The sequence below is a fragment of the Taurulus bubalis genome (assembly GCF_910589615.1).
Source record: "Taurulus bubalis genome assembly, chromosome: 13".
Lineage (NCBI taxonomy): Eukaryota > Metazoa > Chordata > Actinopteri > Perciformes > Cottidae > Taurulus > Taurulus bubalis.
This window is the reverse complement of record NC_136601.1, coordinates 23,269,062-23,288,301: the sequence shown is the minus strand read 5'-3', so window position 1 is coordinate 23,288,301 and position 19,240 is coordinate 23,269,062. Positions and strand designations below refer to the sequence as shown.

The window sequence follows — 19,240 nt, the reverse complement described above, 5'->3', positions numbered from 1 at the left end:
TAATCTATCTCAGTTTATATTCTCTATGTCCGAGGCATAGAACACCTCATCCTTGTTAGTATCCTTCATTTTAGAGTCCAGTCTCCTGGGATGCTCCTGGGTCATGCGTTTGGGGCACCATAATTGGAAATACTTAAATCCTCCTTTGATTTGATTAGCTTAATCTGACTGGAAGTAAATACATCAATGATGATTTTCATTTGTTACCAACCAATTAAAAATGAAGGGAAAAGTACATTAGATAACAGTAGTATTTTTCATGTATAATTTACTTATGACTCAAGAGTTTTCTGTAGCTCCAGACCTTGTTCACCAAATAATGGTAGAATAACCACTAGGTTTGCTGTGTATATGATATCATTAGACCTCATCTTCAAAACACTTCCATTACAATATTACAATCAACCGATCAATGGTAGAGAATCAGAAATAAAGATGCAACAAAGACAACCAGAATTCTTTTTGGTTATTTTATTTTTCAATGTGAAATAGTCTTGTTCTTTCATTATAAACATATAAACACCATGGAAGCATATCTTCATCCATGACATCTGTACAGTCTATACACAAACAGAAGTCTGAACTTGCATCATATTCAGTCCATTCAACCTGCAAAAAGAATTTTCAGTTCCTGTGATAGGGAACATTCACAGTCAGTTAATGATGAAGTTGCTCATCTTTCTGAACCCAACCCCTTTAACATATTTGGGGAATACCTGATACAACCTGAACCTGGACAGTCAGTCGCGTCCACTGCTCTACAGTCCTACAGAACAGATCTGTCCATAGACATGACCAATTCAATCATTTAGAGGAAGCTAGAGGAAAAAGCAATCCTTAGCAATGAAAATGAATTCTGAAAATGAAAAACAAAAACATTTTGATGGTTCAGTTCATATTACAACTTCTTTTAGACCAGAGAGATTAAGTGCAGACCCAAAAAATAACTTTAGAACTAGGAGTATCGCCACCTGACAGAATACAACAGTTTCAATCTAGCAGTCTGATTTCACAGACTTAATAAGCAAAAACTCAGACGCAGTGAACAAGGGTTCATAAAGTCACACCAACTACATTTCAACGTTTTTTTTCCTTCTCAGTTTCCAACTATTGCACAAGAGATTCTTGGGTGAATAATTGTCATCCCTTTGTTAGCAGGATACATACTTTTGATTCTGATACATACTGTATGAAAACATGTATGACATCACTGACCATCCCTCTTTTACAATCCCAAGTCCAATGAAAAAGGTCTAAATATGAACAAAGTCAGAATTCTGCCTTTATTCTCATAATTCCCTCCTAACAGAATTCAGACGAATCTCAAAATCGTATCGCCCACATGGTCCATTTTACACACACACACACACACACACACACACACACACACACACACACACACACACACACACACACACACACACACACACACACACACACACACACACACACACACACACACACACACACACTTCGGTCATTGGGAAAGGTCAGAACTGACCAACTGCAACAAAGCCAAACTTGCAGCCGTTCTGTCAATGCTGCATAGTCTGTGGTAACTACTGCATCGTAATATTTGCATGGAAGTGTTGTGATTCGTCAGGCTGGATGAGTGGCTACACAAACTATTTCATGAATCCAGCAGTTTCCCTGGCAGTGGGGCATTCAGTATTTTTCTAACAGGCCTGTCATGCAAAGACGACTGATACTTAGTACGAGAATCAACCGCAGCAAGTGCTCCTTTTTTTCAGCTCCACATGGACTGAACATCTCGGCCTCTTTTCCATCTAGTGCTTGTGGTAAAATGCAAAGCCATGACGCACACTGTCCACCATCCAAAGCCAACAACTATTCTCCATGTTAAAGAAAAAAGAACTTAAAACTGAATTAAAAAGCATATCTTCTTTGACATTTCTGTCTAAGGCCATTTCTGTCTGTGATTGGTCACGTGGTGCAGAGGTAGGCAGACTTTGGCAGTGGACGGGTGAAAGATCAGACAAACCGCATAACCCTTCCTTGCACGATAGACAAGCAGATGTGCAGATGCCTGGGGTTATGCTGTCAATACTGGCCAAACAGGACTATATTAGAGATATATATTACTTGAGAATGTACGGTTCTAGGGCGGTCATACAGGCTTTAAGATTTTGCTCAAATATTAAGAAAATCAGCGTCAGATATAGGCCGTGAACCTCATCCAAACAGGGTCAACATCTCCATGTCTCTTTTCCAAATAAAAGTGTGTCAGTCAGGAGCTCAGGCAGCGCTGCAGGACCGTCATCTACCTCTTCTGTCTAGATGTAGTCATCATCCACAGGTTCTCCTGGTGTATCACAGTGATGGAGGAAGAGCACCACCACCCTCTGAAACACTCCTCTTTTGCTTTGTCGGCGCTCTGAGATCTCCTCCCCGATGGTCTCCATGCAGATGTCTGCTGACAGCTGGCCTTTACGCCTGGGTGCGTAGATGGTGGCTTTCACACAACACAGAGAGAAAACAGTTTAAGACATATGAAAAGGTTCTGTCTGTCACAGGGTCAATGGTAATGACTGACCGAGAACTGTGGACGTTTAGCGAGTTTCCTCTTTAAAGACCGATGAAAGTATTGACTGCACTCACTGCTTTCGTCATCCTCAAAGTCATAGCGGGCGTAACTGTTGGGATCAGCTGCTCTCAGAGTCCTCAGCCAGGGGAAGTCTGTTATCATGCTGTAGGGAGCACCATCCACCAGTCCTGAACAATTACATCATAGAAGACGTTACCTTAAGGAGGAGAGATGAGGACTGAACCACACATCCATTCAACTCGTTTTGTTTGGACAGAAGCCATACATTATACTTCAAGCGCTTTCTCTTCAACAGGATGTATCCAGATGTTCCGCCTCTAACACAGTTTCTCTACATCACTGATTATTGCACTGTAAACAGAAGATTGTATTGTGTCTGAACTCCAGCACAGTGAGTTCATATTGGGGAGTTCATATTGGGTGAACAGAGTAGGACTTGGGCCACTGGACCAATTAATCCGCTATCGTCGATGGACTGAATACATCGGCAATGGTTTTGGGGCTATTTTTTGGCCGAGGTTTGTCATTTTATTTTGCTAATTTAACGATCTTCCTCTGAAGAACGAGAGCTGAAAAAAATGCATGTGAGAGCCTTTATATTATAACCACAAACCTTATGAGGCTTCAGCAAGTCATTGGCTGCAAAGAATTTCCAACCAAATAATAAATATCGTCACATCTTTCAAGCTCATTCTAACATGCAATACAAAGTAGGCACTGATTTCAACACTAACGTGAAGAATGAAAGCACTCAAATGAGAAAACGGTTTGGTTGACTCTTATGTGCATGTCTACCTTCATGGGACACTTAGAAACCTTTGAGGTTTAATAGAGATGTAACGGTGTTACCCTCGAGTGTATAGATGTCCCGGCCCCAGGGGTATGTGGGATACTTCTTCACATCCTCTTCTGTCCTACTAGCCTCTGGGAAGAACTCGTACTTGATCAACTCTCTGAGACAGAAAGACATACAGAGAACAGTTTAGTTTGCATTTTATTAGATTATACAGACTATAGTGCTGATCTTTAGGAAAGGTGGTCGTTGGATCAACTGAGTGCCCCTTTCTCCTGGATGGTCGGTCATGCTGATTAATTAAACCACATTCACTCTCTCATTAAGGTTAACATGCAAGAAAGAATTTGATCAGAAAGGGATTGATTTCTGACTGAATGCCCGTTATCAGAGACATTACTCACTGGCTGATGTTGGCTATTGTGTCCATCCAGCTGCGAATGCGAACCTTGTTGCGTATATTTGGAGGGTTGCTGAACTCGTGCACTATAGCGATGTGATAGGGATAAGGCCCCTGGAAGAGCTGACGCTCCAATGCTACCGAGTCGATCTGAAGGGAGAAAGGTAAAGAGATGTAGAGGTAAGAACAATGTCAACATTATGGGATGTGTTTGTCCAACTTTCCTATTTATGAAAGATGTGTTGTATTCATTTCCTGCATGAAATTGATGTCCAAATGGTTGAAAACTTAAAATCGTCGAAATTGTTGGCGACTTTTTTTATTTCTGGTTTTAATATATCAACCGTTTTTTTCCTGTGATGCTACAAAGCTTTTCAAATTAAAGTTGAATTTTTTCAACTTTAAATTTGTTTTGTATTTACGGTCACAGTATAATGTAAGGGCCGTAATGGGATACATATATTGTGGTCTGAGTGTTCTTATGCCTGTTGAACAGTAGATACTGACATGTCTGTAGTAAGTTAACTGGGTGGCACCCTGTCAATTGAATAAAAAGCCAAAGACCCCTAGCTTCAGGTCGGCTTCCGCCTATTCCAATTTCCTCTGTTTTGCCCATAGACTTTACATTGGGATGACACACTTCAAAAGTACTTTACTAATAGAAAACCTTTATGGTTTACAAATTCATTATAGAAAGAGTAATAAGTGTACTATGCGATCGCGAGCGGCCACCCAGTCCAACCGTCAGCGAGCCTGAGCGGCTGCGTTGAATCCAGCTTTTTTAATACATCCATGGTTAGGATTCTGTTTCCAAGGAAATAGAGATGACGTCAGAGATTACCAACCTGGTGCATAGGGCGCATGTAGATGATGCGGTTCCTTTCAGGAGGCATTCTCAGTATCTGATCCAGGACCTGTTCCATGTCCAGCTTCTTACACTGAGCGTAATCAAACCTGTTCACTATGGGTGCGCTTTCTACCCGCAGCTGTTTCAACACTCGACATCTGGTGGCTACAGAGAGGGAGGACACAACGAGACACTGTGACTGAAGGCTTTTTGACTCTGCATAACTGCTGGGAGTTCTGTTATTAGAACTCAACATAAGGTTTGAAAAGGGTTTATTTAGAGGACTATACCACTGTCAGACAAAACCCTGGATTGAAGAAGAGTCATGAACTCTCTGTTTAGCTCATTTTTGTCAACGCAGGTTACTAGACTATAAATACATCTTAAAATGATCTGTCGTTTACTCAATTTGGTAATATTTTTAGATTCAATGGCGTTTTTCCAAAAATGACACCGCATCATTAAAGAGTTCAAGGTTCCAAAGTTGACCATTAAAGCGGAAATAGACAATTTTTTTTGCTTTAACTAAGTAATTGTTAATTACACAATGTAGTGGCTGTAGAATAATGACACCATCAGCATTTGGATCTGTTCCCTATAAGCCTTGCTTTCCCTGCTGCACAGTTGATTTGCATAAAGCAGTTGTGTCGGTTGCAGCAAGGGAGAGACTGCCAAGAGAAGAGGGAGAGACCCGATGCTGTTGGCAGTAGAGCCGTGGACTAGCATTAGGAATGATTTACAGGGCTGCACGGTGGTGTAGTGGCTAGAACTGTCGCCTCACAGCAAAAGGGGCCCGGAAACGCTAGATTGAAAAATTGTCCAGTACCACTTTAAATGTAGCTATATAAAAAGATACGTCGTGTCCTCCCAGCCCTAATGTGTTCTGTGAACCAAAACTAATTGGCTTTACATGTTTTTATGACTAAGTATCCCGACCCTTTCAGGTCAACATGGATCTTTTTATGTGGTTGGCTAGACTCTCTTCTAGTAGCTACTTCGCTAATTCAACATTTGTACAGCTTGTGACGCAACTTCAAAAAAAGAAGAAGAATTAATTTAAAAAAATAGACCATTTCCTCCAAGATGTTTATATTTAAGATTATTAGTACATCTTTCCAATGCAAAAACTGTGAGAAAAACATCCACACGAGTCATCATATACGAGTGTCCTTGTTGGTCCGTTACCATGAATGAACATCATCTTGGGGCAGTCTTTGAGGACCAGGTCAGTGATCCCACAGTTGGTCAGAGTGATGCCCACCAGGTTCTTACTCTTCAGAGACAAAATCTGCATGAGCAAAAGCAACTCAGTATGTCAATTATATAACAAAGGATACGCAGTACACTACTGTTAACCTTCCTCACATGTGCACCCTGGCTCATTGGAGCTCACATGACTCTGCGACTAAAAGCATTTAAAAACAGAACAGCAGCAGAGCAACCATTGATTAATTAATTTGTTAAGACAACCAACATGAAGAAAAAAGTCCTTCTAACCTCAGGTATCTCCCTCTCAGCCCCACATGCCACACTTTGGCTCCCCCCAGGGGATGAAAACTAATTTTGAAAATCTTGTGCATCAGTCACAAGTTTATGAGAACTGTATTACATACTGTGTACAGTATATGTAAATGCATAAAGAATTCACCCATTTGGTCTTCCAACAACACATTTGTAACTCTGATCAACTGTGACTATAATGTCTCAGTGGAAACAAATGTGTGTGTGAGAGTGAGTGAGTGAGTGAGTGAGAGCGTACCTGTACATGGTCGTCCTCAGTGACCGGGTCTGAGGTGCTGGTTGATTTGTCAGCCATTCGTTTCCTCCTCACTGCTACTCGAGGCCTGGCTCTGGAAAGATCTTAACATAGGTGGCAAAAATATCACCTTTAACAATAGAAAAGTAAGCAGCTTTGGAAATGTGTAAAGATACAAACATTTTGGAGAGAAGTGAAGGACAAAGTGGTTTCCTTGATCAGATATGGAGCGTTCACCTCCCCAATGTGTTTTGGCAGCTAAAGTGAGCAGTGCAAGGAGTAGTGGCAACGCTAAACTATTTAGACTATTCTTAAATTCTGGATTTCTAGAGATACCTTCTAGGGACGATTAGTATAAGGGGATTTTAGAAGTTCTTCCTCTGGGAAAGTTGACAAATCCCTTGACAATGTCAAGAGATTTGTCAAGATATGGAAACCGGTCTCAGACATGGTGGACCCCTCTGGACTGGACTTTGCTCTGCCAGATTAAAAATACTGGTACCGATGCAGACTTGACCTGATGATATAACCAAGATGTACTCATGTCAGACTGGGGATGTGCGAATGTGTCATTATTAGACACATTCTTCCTCCTTGTCATAACCTGGCACCTTTATTACCCACAATGCAACTCAACTGCAGACAGTTCAGTCGTACATTCAGGTGTGTGCGTTTTGCTATTACTGTAGCAAAGGCGAATGTAGCCTCAGGTCACCAGCCTCAAGCAGAGATGAGGATGGTTTTCAAACTAAGTCTTCAGACCTACTGGCTCAAGGTAGCACTAAAATAGGACTTTAAAGCAATACAACTCACATTTAATTTTTGACTTTTTTTTGTTGAGATATTTTAATAATTTAGGCTCTGCAACTATGCTGATATACATAGGAGGTAGTTCTTGGATAATCTATGAGAGGCAACTGATCTTAGTATTGGTTTACTTTTTTTAAAGTCTTGTCCCCATTTATTTAAATTTGTTTTATGCTCGTCCTGCTTTTTAAAGGGCGAGTTAGATCAATATGTGTCAGTTATACGTTTCATCTCTTAATCTTTAGAGGCGCAAATTAAATTGCTGCAGAATTACCACTTCACTGAGCTCGATGTGCACCAACAGGAAACCACAGACCTGAGGTTTTACACAAGATCAAAAGTTTCACTCCCTACATGTGTTCTGTGCCTGGTCTTACCTGTCTCAGATATCAGGGACACAGAGGACATACGAGTGCAGGATCGGGTCAAAGGCCGTCTAGGAACGAAGTCCTCGTCTCTGGCCTGACCCTGCTGTGAACCTGAAAAGGTAGCACAGGCCGATCCAGCAGGGGTAGGCAATCTCTCTCCCTGTCCAATCAGCTGCTCTGTTCTCCTAGAAGCATGGTTTGCAGCAGCACCTCTGGGCTCCAGACTGTCCGCACAGGCAGGACCAGAGCTCTGCCTCACCCCAGTCTCCCTTGGGCAACTGTCCCCAATCTGTGCACCAGAGGGGCCCTCTGTGCAGTCATTAGTCCTGCCAGTTCCCGTCGCTCTGTCCGTGGTTGTGGTTGCTCGGTGGCTGGTCCCCACCACCAGCCTCCCACATCCACCAACCTGCCTGGATGTGGCTGCTCCAGGTCCAACCCTGCCCACTGATCCAGTCACTGTCCTCACCCCGGTCCTTGCTGCTGCCCCAGCACTCCCAGTGCCCCGTATTGGCCCACAGTCATCCCCAGGTTTTGCAGAAGTCTCCACAGCCTCTTTGGCAATTCCTTTAACGCTAGTCCTCCTGCTGTTCTCAACAGCAGCCTTCATGTCGGCTTTAATCTGTTCACTGGTCACCTGACAGCTCTTCTCACAGCTGCTTTCTAACACCCGAGTCTTTGTCTGATCTGCCGAGACCGCCACTGATACAGCTACATTGCTGCCCCGCCTCAGAGGAGTCTTTCCTTTACCTGGAAACACAAACATTTATGTTATACTGGTGGGGTGAACCGAGCTCTTGTGCTTTTCAAAGTCTTAATGCGTGTGTGTGTCAGCACAATTTTTTTTTAATTGAACAAGAAAGGTGAGACGTGTAGTGACTGACTGCTGGCCGTGTTCCGTGTTGTGCTGACACCTTCTGTACAAGAAGCTGGCTGCTGCAAACAGGAAGCTGGCATTAGCCTTGAAACAAGGCCTTCCTCTTCTTCACTGTCAGAGTCTGAAATGACCAGCGGTGGCTTTGGAACAGTGGCACCAGCTGGTCTACACTGCTGGACTAAACCACTGGGACCTGGAGAGGGAGGGGGATGTATCAGCAGACATAACAAATACAATAAATAAGGAGAGCTTATGAAAATGGGGAGTATGAAAGGGCAGCTCCTAACCTGCTTCCTCCTCATCAGGAGCTTGTGGTGCTCCAGCTGGATGACTGGGCCCTGGAGCCCCATCGACTCTCACCTCCCCTCCTGCTCCTTTCAGCTCTATCTGAGGCCCAGCCTCCATGTTCTCCGCCTCCAACATCACCGCCTCCTCTTCTTCTTCCATCCCATTTACCTCCACTGGTGCTGTGAAGACAAACTTTAACTTTATTTTGATCAAAACATAAAGCCTCTGCATTTAACCCATTCGGAGCAGATGGCTGATGTGACGGGCCTGGGGAACAACTTAGGGTTCAGGTTTCTTCACATGCAGACAGGAGTCAAACCAAAATATTTCTGGTGATGCCATTTAAAATGTAAAATTCAAATTTAACTCAGTTTCTATTTGTACAGAGCACTAGTAATCCCAATACAGGATTCAGGTGTGCTTCTTGCTGCGCTATTTGTCCTTGCTATGTTTCCATGTAAAATGTAAAAAATGAAGGGTCGAAATACTTTAGAAGCCAAAATCCATGACGTTGATGAGCTGCTGTGTTGTGATTGATGCTGCCCTGCTGACTAAAAATACAGGTGTGACTTGCCATTGTTCTGCTGCTGCCGTCTTTGGTTGTTGATGATGTTGTTGACGACAGGTGGAGGAGCAGGAGGCAGGTTGGCCTCATGGTGGTGGTGGTTGTTGTTGTTGTCATTGTCATTGTTGGAGTTCTGGTTACTGACCAGTGCTGAGGACACGCCAATACCAGTTCCTGCACTCAGGCCCACCCTGGCACAGCCCTGTCTCACACACACACACACGATATGCAGAATATGGATCAGCACATATTCTAACTTTATTAACTAGACTAGGCATTACCAACATATTAACAATTCACTTCCTCTACTGTTGTTGTTAAGTAGAACATGCAGTGTTTCTGCTTTTAACGACATTAACTCAGTTATGGTGACTCAGTAAAAAAATAGTTATGGTGATACCAAGTGGGCACACAGCTACTGATTATAACTCATCATGCATTTTAGTCACAATGAATGCATTTTGATGTAGAAGGCAGTGGTAGGCCTGCACTGGACATGGTAAATGGACTGCACTTGTATAGCACACTTAAACTGTGAAAGTGTTGACAATAACATAGACTAGTATTAGTTTCCTTTTGTGTCTGATGGTAGGGCTGGGCGGTATGGCCAAAAATCTCTTGTTGTTCCTCCTGCACCGCTCTTTTCCGTTTTTTTAAGTAGCGACGGAGTTTCTTCTTGTTGTGATCGTGGGCGAGCTGGGCAACACAGTTGTTACGGCTATGTTGGTATATGAAAAATTCATACCGTATGGAAATTTGAAACCGGTATACCGCCCAGCCCTATCTGATGGTTTAAAAATATTGCAAGGTCAGAACAGTTTTCATTCAGTCCGCACTGGTTTCAGAGCCATTGAAGAGAGATCTGTTAAAGACATCTCTTCAGGGGAATGGCTCTGAAACCAGTACGGACCGAATGAGCTTCAAGGTTAGAAGGTTGGTTTTGAATTAGCCGTAAAAAAAAAAATATCTAACATGTTTTCTTTCTGGAGCTGATGATAGAAGTAGCTATGGAGTGAGCATCTCACTTCCTTCTCAGCTCTGTTGAAAGTTGCACATGTGTAACTTTAACTGGCCACTTTAACTGGGCACTGATCAGGTGGAGGGTAAAGACAAAGATTGAGCTGAAGGGCGAGCAAGCTTTTCAATTATCCTGGAAACCTGGATTCTGGAGTTTAGTTGCATGGCGTTAGAGATGTGGGCGAAACTCCCCATTCCAGCATATGTGAGATAAATACATGTAATAGTTCACGTTGCTGCGAGTGTCTGAATACCTTGGGTGGTTCTCTAAACATCTGGTCCAGACAGATAAACTCCAGACTGGGCAGTAACTCTATGAACTGGGAGAAGGATTCCAGTTTAATAGCATGACAGCGGACCAGAGTGAGATCAACGAGGCGACTCCATCTGGACTGATCTGAGGACAGAAACCAACAAGCAGAACATGACTACTTGCTTATCAAGCACCCTTATTATTTTTATTATAATATAGAGAAAGTGACATATAGACATTAATATTCAGGCCATGTGTGACCGAAGCTAGCCAAGTGGTGGTGAGTGTGTTTTACCTGTGATCCAGTGGTGAGGGTTATGCAGGTGAGGACAGTTGTAGATGAGCAGGTATTTAATATTAGTGAACACCTCGTTCACCACCTTTATGCCGATATCCGTGATGATGCCGGGGTTCTCAATGACATCAGCCAGACCGTACTTCACCAGCTCCGAATGACTCAGCTTACCTGAATTTAGCAAACACAAACATTGTTTCGAACACACCTGTTAACTTAATTTAACTTATTCAATCCAAGTCGACACACTGTGGGAGAGCCCGGTGAGACTGTGAAATCGGTACCAGCTACACGCTGTAAAAAAGTGGATTAAGTACAGGAAACATGCCACGTGTTCTCGGAGCCTGGTGGTCATATTGGATAGAAGGAACTAACATTGCAGCAGGAACTCATCCACGTATCCCAGATGAAGTGTCTCAAACTGAGGAAACTCTAGTTCAGCCATTTTGAGAGCTGAGAAGACTCCATCTTTAGTCAGTGAAGGCTGGATGCGCAGCTCGTGAAGCCTGTTCAACACACAGACATCATGGAGGTAAGTATTTCTGTTGGTCCTACTAAGCACTTGAATCAAGTATGCAACTGAGGGCATCTTCTGCTGTTAGATAAAGTTAAAAAATCCTGGGTGAATTCTGAGTTTTCTAACATGAACGTTGTTCGTTTACAAGAATAAATGTTATTAGATTAGATATTCCTTTATTAGTCCCGCAGTTTACATAAATAGCAAAATAATGCTGTGAGAATTATTCTGACATACTGCCCACAGATATTGTTGCCTGTGAGGCCTTAACAAGCTCACACACTGCGTATCATTCTTACTTACTACATTTACTCTTTACTTTGTAAAGTGACTGAACAGTGTCTCAAAATTGCCCACAAGATGTATCCCTTTGCATTTTGCTTTAAACATGGACTTGTGTTTGCCCCTCAGTTAGTTTCAGGAATTGATGACTGGCTGTGCACCTGCGAGCAGCGGTGATGATGAGGTAGCCCAAGTCCACTTCCAGAGCGTTCTTACAGGCTCCAAACACAATGGTGTGGAGGTTCCGAAAGCCTCCTGGAGGTAGACAGACAGCATCACAAAGAACAAACAAAAACTTAAATCAAAAAGGTGTGCTTTTTAGCTAGAAATATGAAATCACAATTGGTATTTAGAGATGAGGGGACAAGAGGATCAGAGCAGTTACAGCTGTATTTGAGGAAAATCGCAGACAACATGAGTGGGCGACTATGCAAGTCTGCAGTGCAAAAGAAATAGAAAGAAAAAAGCAATAACAACCAGGAATCTGAAAGAAAATATTGTGTGTCAAGTATAGACACACATGAGGACACAGCGAAGTTCTGATCTGGCGTAACCGATTACAATAGTCCGACTGAAAAGACAAGTGCAACCCCGGCCTATGAGGATCAAAATCATCTGGCATGACAAAATATAATTGAAATGATTGTCATTCTGAATAATAGAGCAAAAAGAAAGCATGGCGAGTCAAGACAAAGGAATGAAAATTTAACAAAAAATGTCATGCATATTCCACACCACATAAATAAGACAAAATGTCTTAAGTCGGACCTGAACTATTTGAACTGTGCCACAAAGATGAAAGCAATGTAGAAGTTCACATGCAGTGTGTTAACCATACATTCTTCCGATTAAACTTCATGGGCACTAGGGATACACTAAACTCACGGGTAGGACCATCTGAAATTTATTTTTATTTTTTGTTGATAACGATTGCTGATGAGCCATATCGGCTGATACAGATCATTTTTGTCGTTTTGAAATGTAAAACGTATTATCACACTATATTAAACTTTGTAATTCATTTGCGATTCACATGCGTACAAACCACAGGAGGGTCCGTACGGATCACAGATCTACTACGGTTTGCTACATTACTAATGGGAACAGGACAAATGCATATTACTTTAGGAAAACCAACACATAGGGCGGATTTTAAATACATGATCGCCTCACCTGACCGCCAACTGTCCTCTACCACGTGTTGGATCAGCCCTCCCAGGAAGGGAACTCGCACCAACTCCAGCTGTTCTAGGTTCCGGGCGGATGCTAACCCAGTAACCAGGGGAACATATTTGAGGGAGTTGGTTGGTCCTGCACAGTTCCGCATGACAAAGGTTCTTAGGCTCACACACAGGAAGTCCTTAAACGGCTGTGGTTTGGTGAGACGGACCCACTTCAGATAAAGGTGGCGAAGCATGGACACACAGGGGATCTCTGGGACATTCACACCTGTGAAAAACAAAAAACCATGTGAAGTATACCAGTAAAGCAAAAACTAGAGTTGACACAGCTAGGCCCTCCAACAGGACCACGTCACCCATGCACCAACAGGATGAAGCCGTTTTACATCCTGTAGTGAGGATTTGTTTTCTGTTGTGGTCCTACTCACCCACTAGATGTAGCGTCTGGATTTTTGCAGTTATGGGGATGGTCAGTTTGTTCTCAGCAGGAATGGGAAAAGCTCCGTTACGGTTACGGAACTTTCCCAGAATATGAACCTGGGGCATGTAGTTCCATATGGCTTCCACCAGCTCCAGATGGGAAGTCTCCACCCCCTGAAATAAGGTAAAATTATTTGACTTAACCCTTGTGTTGTCTTGGGGTCAAAATGACCCGTGTACGAGTGTATATGTATGTGTGTTGATGGGTCATTTTGACCCCAAGACAACACGAGGGTTAAAAAAAAAAAAAAAAGGTCCAATTGCTAGATATCCCCCCCCTTTAACCGTATCTTGCAGTTTTCCAAGGTAGGTAGTGTGTGTTAAGCTGTAATGGCCAAAGCTGCAGTAATAAAATAAATACATATGTAACCGATTATTTTGAATATCGGCATTGCTAAATGATTTGGGAATAAATCAGTGAAAAACTGATTTTGCAGGCATTTGTATTAAACAAATACGTTTTCTTTAGTTTGTAGGATATGATGTGTAGGCCAGTAATCTCTGCAGAACAACATGTTTATGAATTGTTCAGCCCCAGTTGAAAGCTGTGGAAAAAGTATAAGCATGAACATCCATTCTTAAACTTGGAAACAGCAGTTTGGCAAAACAAAATCTTTACTCAAGGTCAAAAGGTCGTTTTAGAGTTTGACAGGAGGTCCAGACCAAACAGGAATCTCTTCAGCAGCCACAGTGATCTCTTTCATATGGAAGTTAAAAGAGCCTTTTAAACATGTCTCAGAGACTCAGAGGCTTCATCCATATTGACAATCACCAGTACCTTTCTGAAAAGTTCAGAGATTTTCCACTGCAGCTACAACCGCTCTCTCATCATTGGTAACAATTGAAATAAAGAACCTTGCACAAAAGAAACTACTCTATGGACAGTCAGTAAGGGTAAGGGCCTTCACCTGCAAGTCACCAACTTCTGGTCTGACAGGAAGCAGCATGTGAAGCTGGGGAAACACTTCCAAGACTAAAGGCTTCCCCTCAACGGTGCACCCTTCCCTCTCTACTCTTCTCCCTGAATCCTACAGTTGTACCTCCACCAGTCACCAGACAACACCACCCCCATTGGAGTCGTCTCAGATGGGGATGAGTCCGCGACTAGCTGATGACCAAACGAGGTCAAAACAATTTAGAGCTCAACTCTCTGAAGACAGTAGAGATGGTTGTGGACTTCATAAAGGAAGTCTTCTGATTTCACACTACATGTCACCATTCACCGATTCACATACTCATGGCAGTTGCTAAGGTGCCATCGCCCCATCACGACTAACTAACATGCATACACTGTCGGCACAGCTACGGGAGCAATTTGGGGTTAAGTGTCTTTCTCAAGGACACATCAACATGGGCAAGCGATTGAAGGACGACCCGGCTCACCACTGAGCCACAGTTGCACAGTCGAGAAGGTGATTGGCTGCTATCTGCCATCCCTCCGGAACCCTGAGGCAGGCAGGAAAGGTTGTGGCCGATCCGTCCCACCCTGGACACAAACGTATCCCTCTGACAAAAATATCAAACCACATAAACAGTTTCTTCTTGACTGCAGCTGTCCTAATCAATAATAATACAGCTCTCCCATTTAAAAAAGAAAATGTGTATGCACTTCTTAGACTCCCTACTTTATTTTATGTTTCATGATTTTTGCATTGTGTTTATTGTTTCGCACAAAATCACCAAGAGGAATTTCTTATATGTGCAAACCTACTTGGCAGTAAAACGGATTCTAAACCTCGTTATGTTGTTTACAAGTTGGATAGCTAAATAAGAAGGCAACAACGTCACTGACTGATTGGAACAACCAACTCAAAAAGGACCTAAAAGGAAATCAAGAATGCTGATCTTCCAGCTTTTTACGCCACCCTGGAGGAAAAACTGACAGACTAGACAATGATCACACACCTGTGGGTCAAAACTAAGCTGTTAGATGCCACAGAAAACCAAGAGTATGCCGCTTTGTTACAAACAAACAACAGAATAACCGCTGAGGAGAAACCAATCAGTGGAACCACTTGATATGACTTGGATTGAAACCCTGCATGCTCTTGTCTCTCTGATGTACAAGCCTTGCTGCAATAGGATATTGTGCTCACACAACTTACTGACCAGTATATTGGGACAGGCTTGTAGTGCCTCCAGGACTCCGGGTATACTGAAGGCCTCGTAGCCTCGGACTCGTCTCCTCTCCAGGTATCGCGGGTGGAGGCCATATAGCTGCTCCAGATCTGGCATTTTCTTCAAAAGGAGCAGAAAGCTCCCGTCTGTAAAGCCTAACACAGAAAACACAATGAACTCAATCAGATTCTTTTCTCAATACGTCTGTGCTTTTCACAAAGGACACAAAGGTCTCAGCTGTGTACTCAAAAACACCTCTGGAATAAGCTGCTGCTGTACACAACTCAACAGTATTGTCACCCACCCCTGCTCTACCACTCAACTCATCGTCTGCCACCAGACCTCTGCAGCTTGTCCAGAAAGCTGCTCCACAGCCAGTGTTCGACCTCCCTAGAGCCCCTTTCACACATGCACTGCAACCCTGAATTTATCTATCAATACTCAGAGTCTGTGAGAATGCAGATGGTCACATCATTTGGACCGGACCCTAAACAGACTTTACCCTGCAAGCTCTCTGGCACAAAGTATGTGTTATGTCCGATTGTGTGAATAAACAAATCACATTTATGCAACCAATAAGTTTATGATTACATTTTCTAGAGCACACGGTAAATAAAATACTATGTTACAAATAGAAAAAGTCCTGCATTAAAACAAATAAGTAAAAGAATAAAAGTATTAGCATCAACATTTACTCAAAGTACAAAAAGTAAGCGTCTACTCATTATACTCATTCTCAATATGACCAACTTCAAATAATATATTTTCGGTCGGCCTACATCATTGGATTGTAATTATTGATCAACTGTGTTTTCTTCGTGTTTTGGATTATTCGCAACTCTCAGCCACTGTTTACAACGCTCGGGCATTCTTTTTTTGTAACCGGTAATAACTCTCTTCACAATCATGCAGTTTATGCTTAGACTACTTGCCCACAGTTACAATGCTATACATATGATGAACTAATTCATAAGGTTTGATAAAAAACAGTGCAATGAAGCTCAGCGTTTACAATCGGTATAATAAAACGCCTCGTTGGCACCCCCTATAGAAGATGCTACTAGGGCTGGGCGGTATGGCCAAAAATTCATATCACGGTATTTTGCACGATTCTGGCGGTTTCACGGTATTTTTTCTCCAAATAAACACATTAATTTATTGACGCCGAAAAGGACCGCCACCGCCATCTTATTCACCACTTGCTCGCAACTGGCCAGCAGCTGTTTTGATTGGTACATAGGGAGATAAACCTGGAGGGATTTAGGACCCAGGGGAATCCCTTGATACTAGTGGCACATGCACGGCCGTAACGACTATTGTCATTCTTCGGCAGGCAGCAACATTTAATGTATACAGTCACAGATACGTGTACAGCGGTCTGAGCTACTTACGTCTCACGGATAGAAGTTGACTCATGGTGTGCAAGAAATGACATCGCCAAAATGCATGATGGGTAAAGCCCGCACACTTTGCTGCACAGGAAAAGACTTCCTCCTGCACAAGAAAAGTCTTCCTGTGTGGGTGGTGTCATTTACCCAGCATGCCTTTTGGCGATGTCATTTCTTGCACACCATAAGTCAAGTGAGTTAACATGAGACGTAAGTAGCTCGGTCCGCTGCTCTTTCAGCTTCAAGCTGTGAACATTAAATGTTGTTGCATGCTAAACAGCGGCGACCGATATGAAAAATTCCATACCGTACGGAAAACTGAAATCGGTATACCGCACGGCCCTAGATGCTACCACATGGTAACCTCTCTACACAGTCCATCTCCAGTGTGAAGAGTTGAGTGTGGAGTTACAGTAAAAACAACAATGACGACAAAGATTGTGTGACGATGCAAAGTTTTCAGTGGAATACATGGAACATGGGCTTGACCTCGGTGTGAAAGGTTTGAATGCGAAGCAGTTGCCAACGAATATTCCGCATTTTCGTTTAGTTTCTTTTGTTTTTGTCCAAACAGAGGATTAACAGCAAGTGGCAACACGTCTAACAGACAAATTCTTGTGTGCTTGTGTGAAAGTGCAACTCCAAACATGTCCTGACACGATTCTCTGGAGATGTTCCACAGCTCAAGAGAGGAAACCTGCTGTAGCTCTCACACCCAGTTCAAGACTTTAATTAACCACCAAGCCTGGTCTAAACCCTAGACTCTGGCAAGACCATAATGCTCTTCTGTCTCTGGAAGAATGGCCAACCCGCTACCCAGAGGACCCTGTGATCTCATCTCAGTGAATGCGCTTCTCTGTTCTGGTCCTATAGTTGTGGAATAGTCAATGGACTTGCATTGACTTTATAGCCTTTCTAGTCTTCCGACCACTCAAAGGCTACACGTCAACCTCATTCATACACACATGGCAGAGGCTGCCATGCAAAGTCCCGACCTGCCCATCAGGGCTTTCTTGCCCAAGGACACTTTGATCCGGACTAGAGGGGCCGTAGATGAAACTACTGATTAGCGGTTAACCAACTCCAACTCTAGAAGTCAGGGCAGCAAAGTACCTACCTGTCCGTCTTTCACCACTAAAGAAAACATCTTTTTATGCTGCACCTCCACCTGAACATTGAACTTGTGTGTTAGCTAGAGATGGCCCCGGTTGTGCGCTTACCTGAAGGCATGTACTCCCACCAGCGACCAGCACACAGATCCACTACCTTGACCACTCGCAGGTAGAGTGTCACAGCTTCCCGAAGCTTTCTGGACAGACACTCCATACACATGATGTCCTTCATGGGAAGGTACCTACAAAACAATGTTCAAACTTTCAAAACCTTAGGCTCGGGTCAAGGTCTAACTCTTATTTCTGTAAAGTCAACCATCGCGCACGCACGCGCACACAGCGTTAGATTCTTATACAATTTTTGCATCAATGTGATTAAGTACCTTGACTGCTCAGGTATATTAGACAATTATATTCAAATAAAGGGAAAAGTACAACCGGGAAATCACCTTTATCCTTACTTGTTTTACCCATTGTGCTGATATCCTATTCATGGTAATGTTCGTACATGCTGTAGAACCTGACTTGTCCCTAGACTCAAAAACAAAGTATGTTGTGTAGGTAGAGGGCTGTGTACCTGAATATGTGACAGAGGACTTCATGGGACAGCTCATTGATGTAGTCTTTGGGCTCACTAGGTCTCAGGACCAGTTCCCCTCCACAGCTGCCCACAACAGGCTGGAGTTTAGAGGCCTTCTTTCTCGGACCCATCACTTGTGTGTCACTGCCCAGGCTTATACACACGCACTCACTCTCTTCCGCCCTCCTGCAGGAGGCTCTCTTTCCCAAGCATGAACCTTAATTCTGGACACAACATCACAGAGGAAGACAAGTTAACGGGAGTGAGGGAGCAATGTGTCATTGCTCCGAAGGTGACCTGGAAATTGATCTGCTCTGCTATCATTAAAGACGACTCAAATCCCTTACTTCTGCCGGGAAGAGGCATAAGCATGGATAAAGTGCCTTCATTGCAATCTTTCATCAGACCAACCGGACGCATTGCAGCTGATCAGGTTGATTTGAGAACACATCCCCACTACATGCACTTCTATAGCAATGGAAATAAAAAAAATGAACTCTTTGCATTCACCAGAAAATGTTCAAGTTTTCAAATCACAATCTGTCATTTAAACATTAATAATATTATATTCTGGGAGGAGGCAGGCGTGTGGGTCGGGTAGAACTATACATTTCTAAATGATATATTTAGGCTTCTCACTTCTACGCAGCATCAAACATTTAGGTCACTAAATAACTTCTGCAGTTGTAACGTGGATCATTAAATTCATTTTCAAACAGAGTATCAATAAATGCTGACATAAATATTGAATAC

At 43.0% G+C, this 19,240-nt stretch overlaps 1 protein-coding gene across 1 annotated transcript; it reads right to left on the bottom strand.

The window, feature by feature from the left end:
* Positions 1–474: 474 nt before the first annotated feature.
* fbxo38 (F-box protein 38) lies at positions 475–18,618 on the bottom strand (the record flags this gene model as incomplete). Its single annotated transcript, XM_079228740.1, has 20 exons — positions 475–2,473; positions 2,620–2,733; positions 3,416–3,519; positions 3,764–3,909; positions 4,605–4,771; positions 5,792–5,894; positions 6,366–6,466; positions 7,547–8,284; positions 8,449–8,604; positions 8,699–8,878; positions 9,274–9,466; positions 10,536–10,678; positions 10,830–11,000; positions 11,205–11,335; positions 11,790–11,883; positions 12,802–13,077; positions 13,238–13,403; positions 15,399–15,562; positions 18,016–18,149; positions 18,485–18,618. The coding sequence occupies 20 exons, from the start codon at positions 18,616–18,618 to the stop codon at positions 2,295–2,297; spliced, it is 3,594 nt and encodes a 1,197-aa protein (XP_079084866.1). The 3' UTR covers positions 475–2,294.
* Between the last annotated feature and the right edge of the window lie 622 nt (positions 18,619–19,240).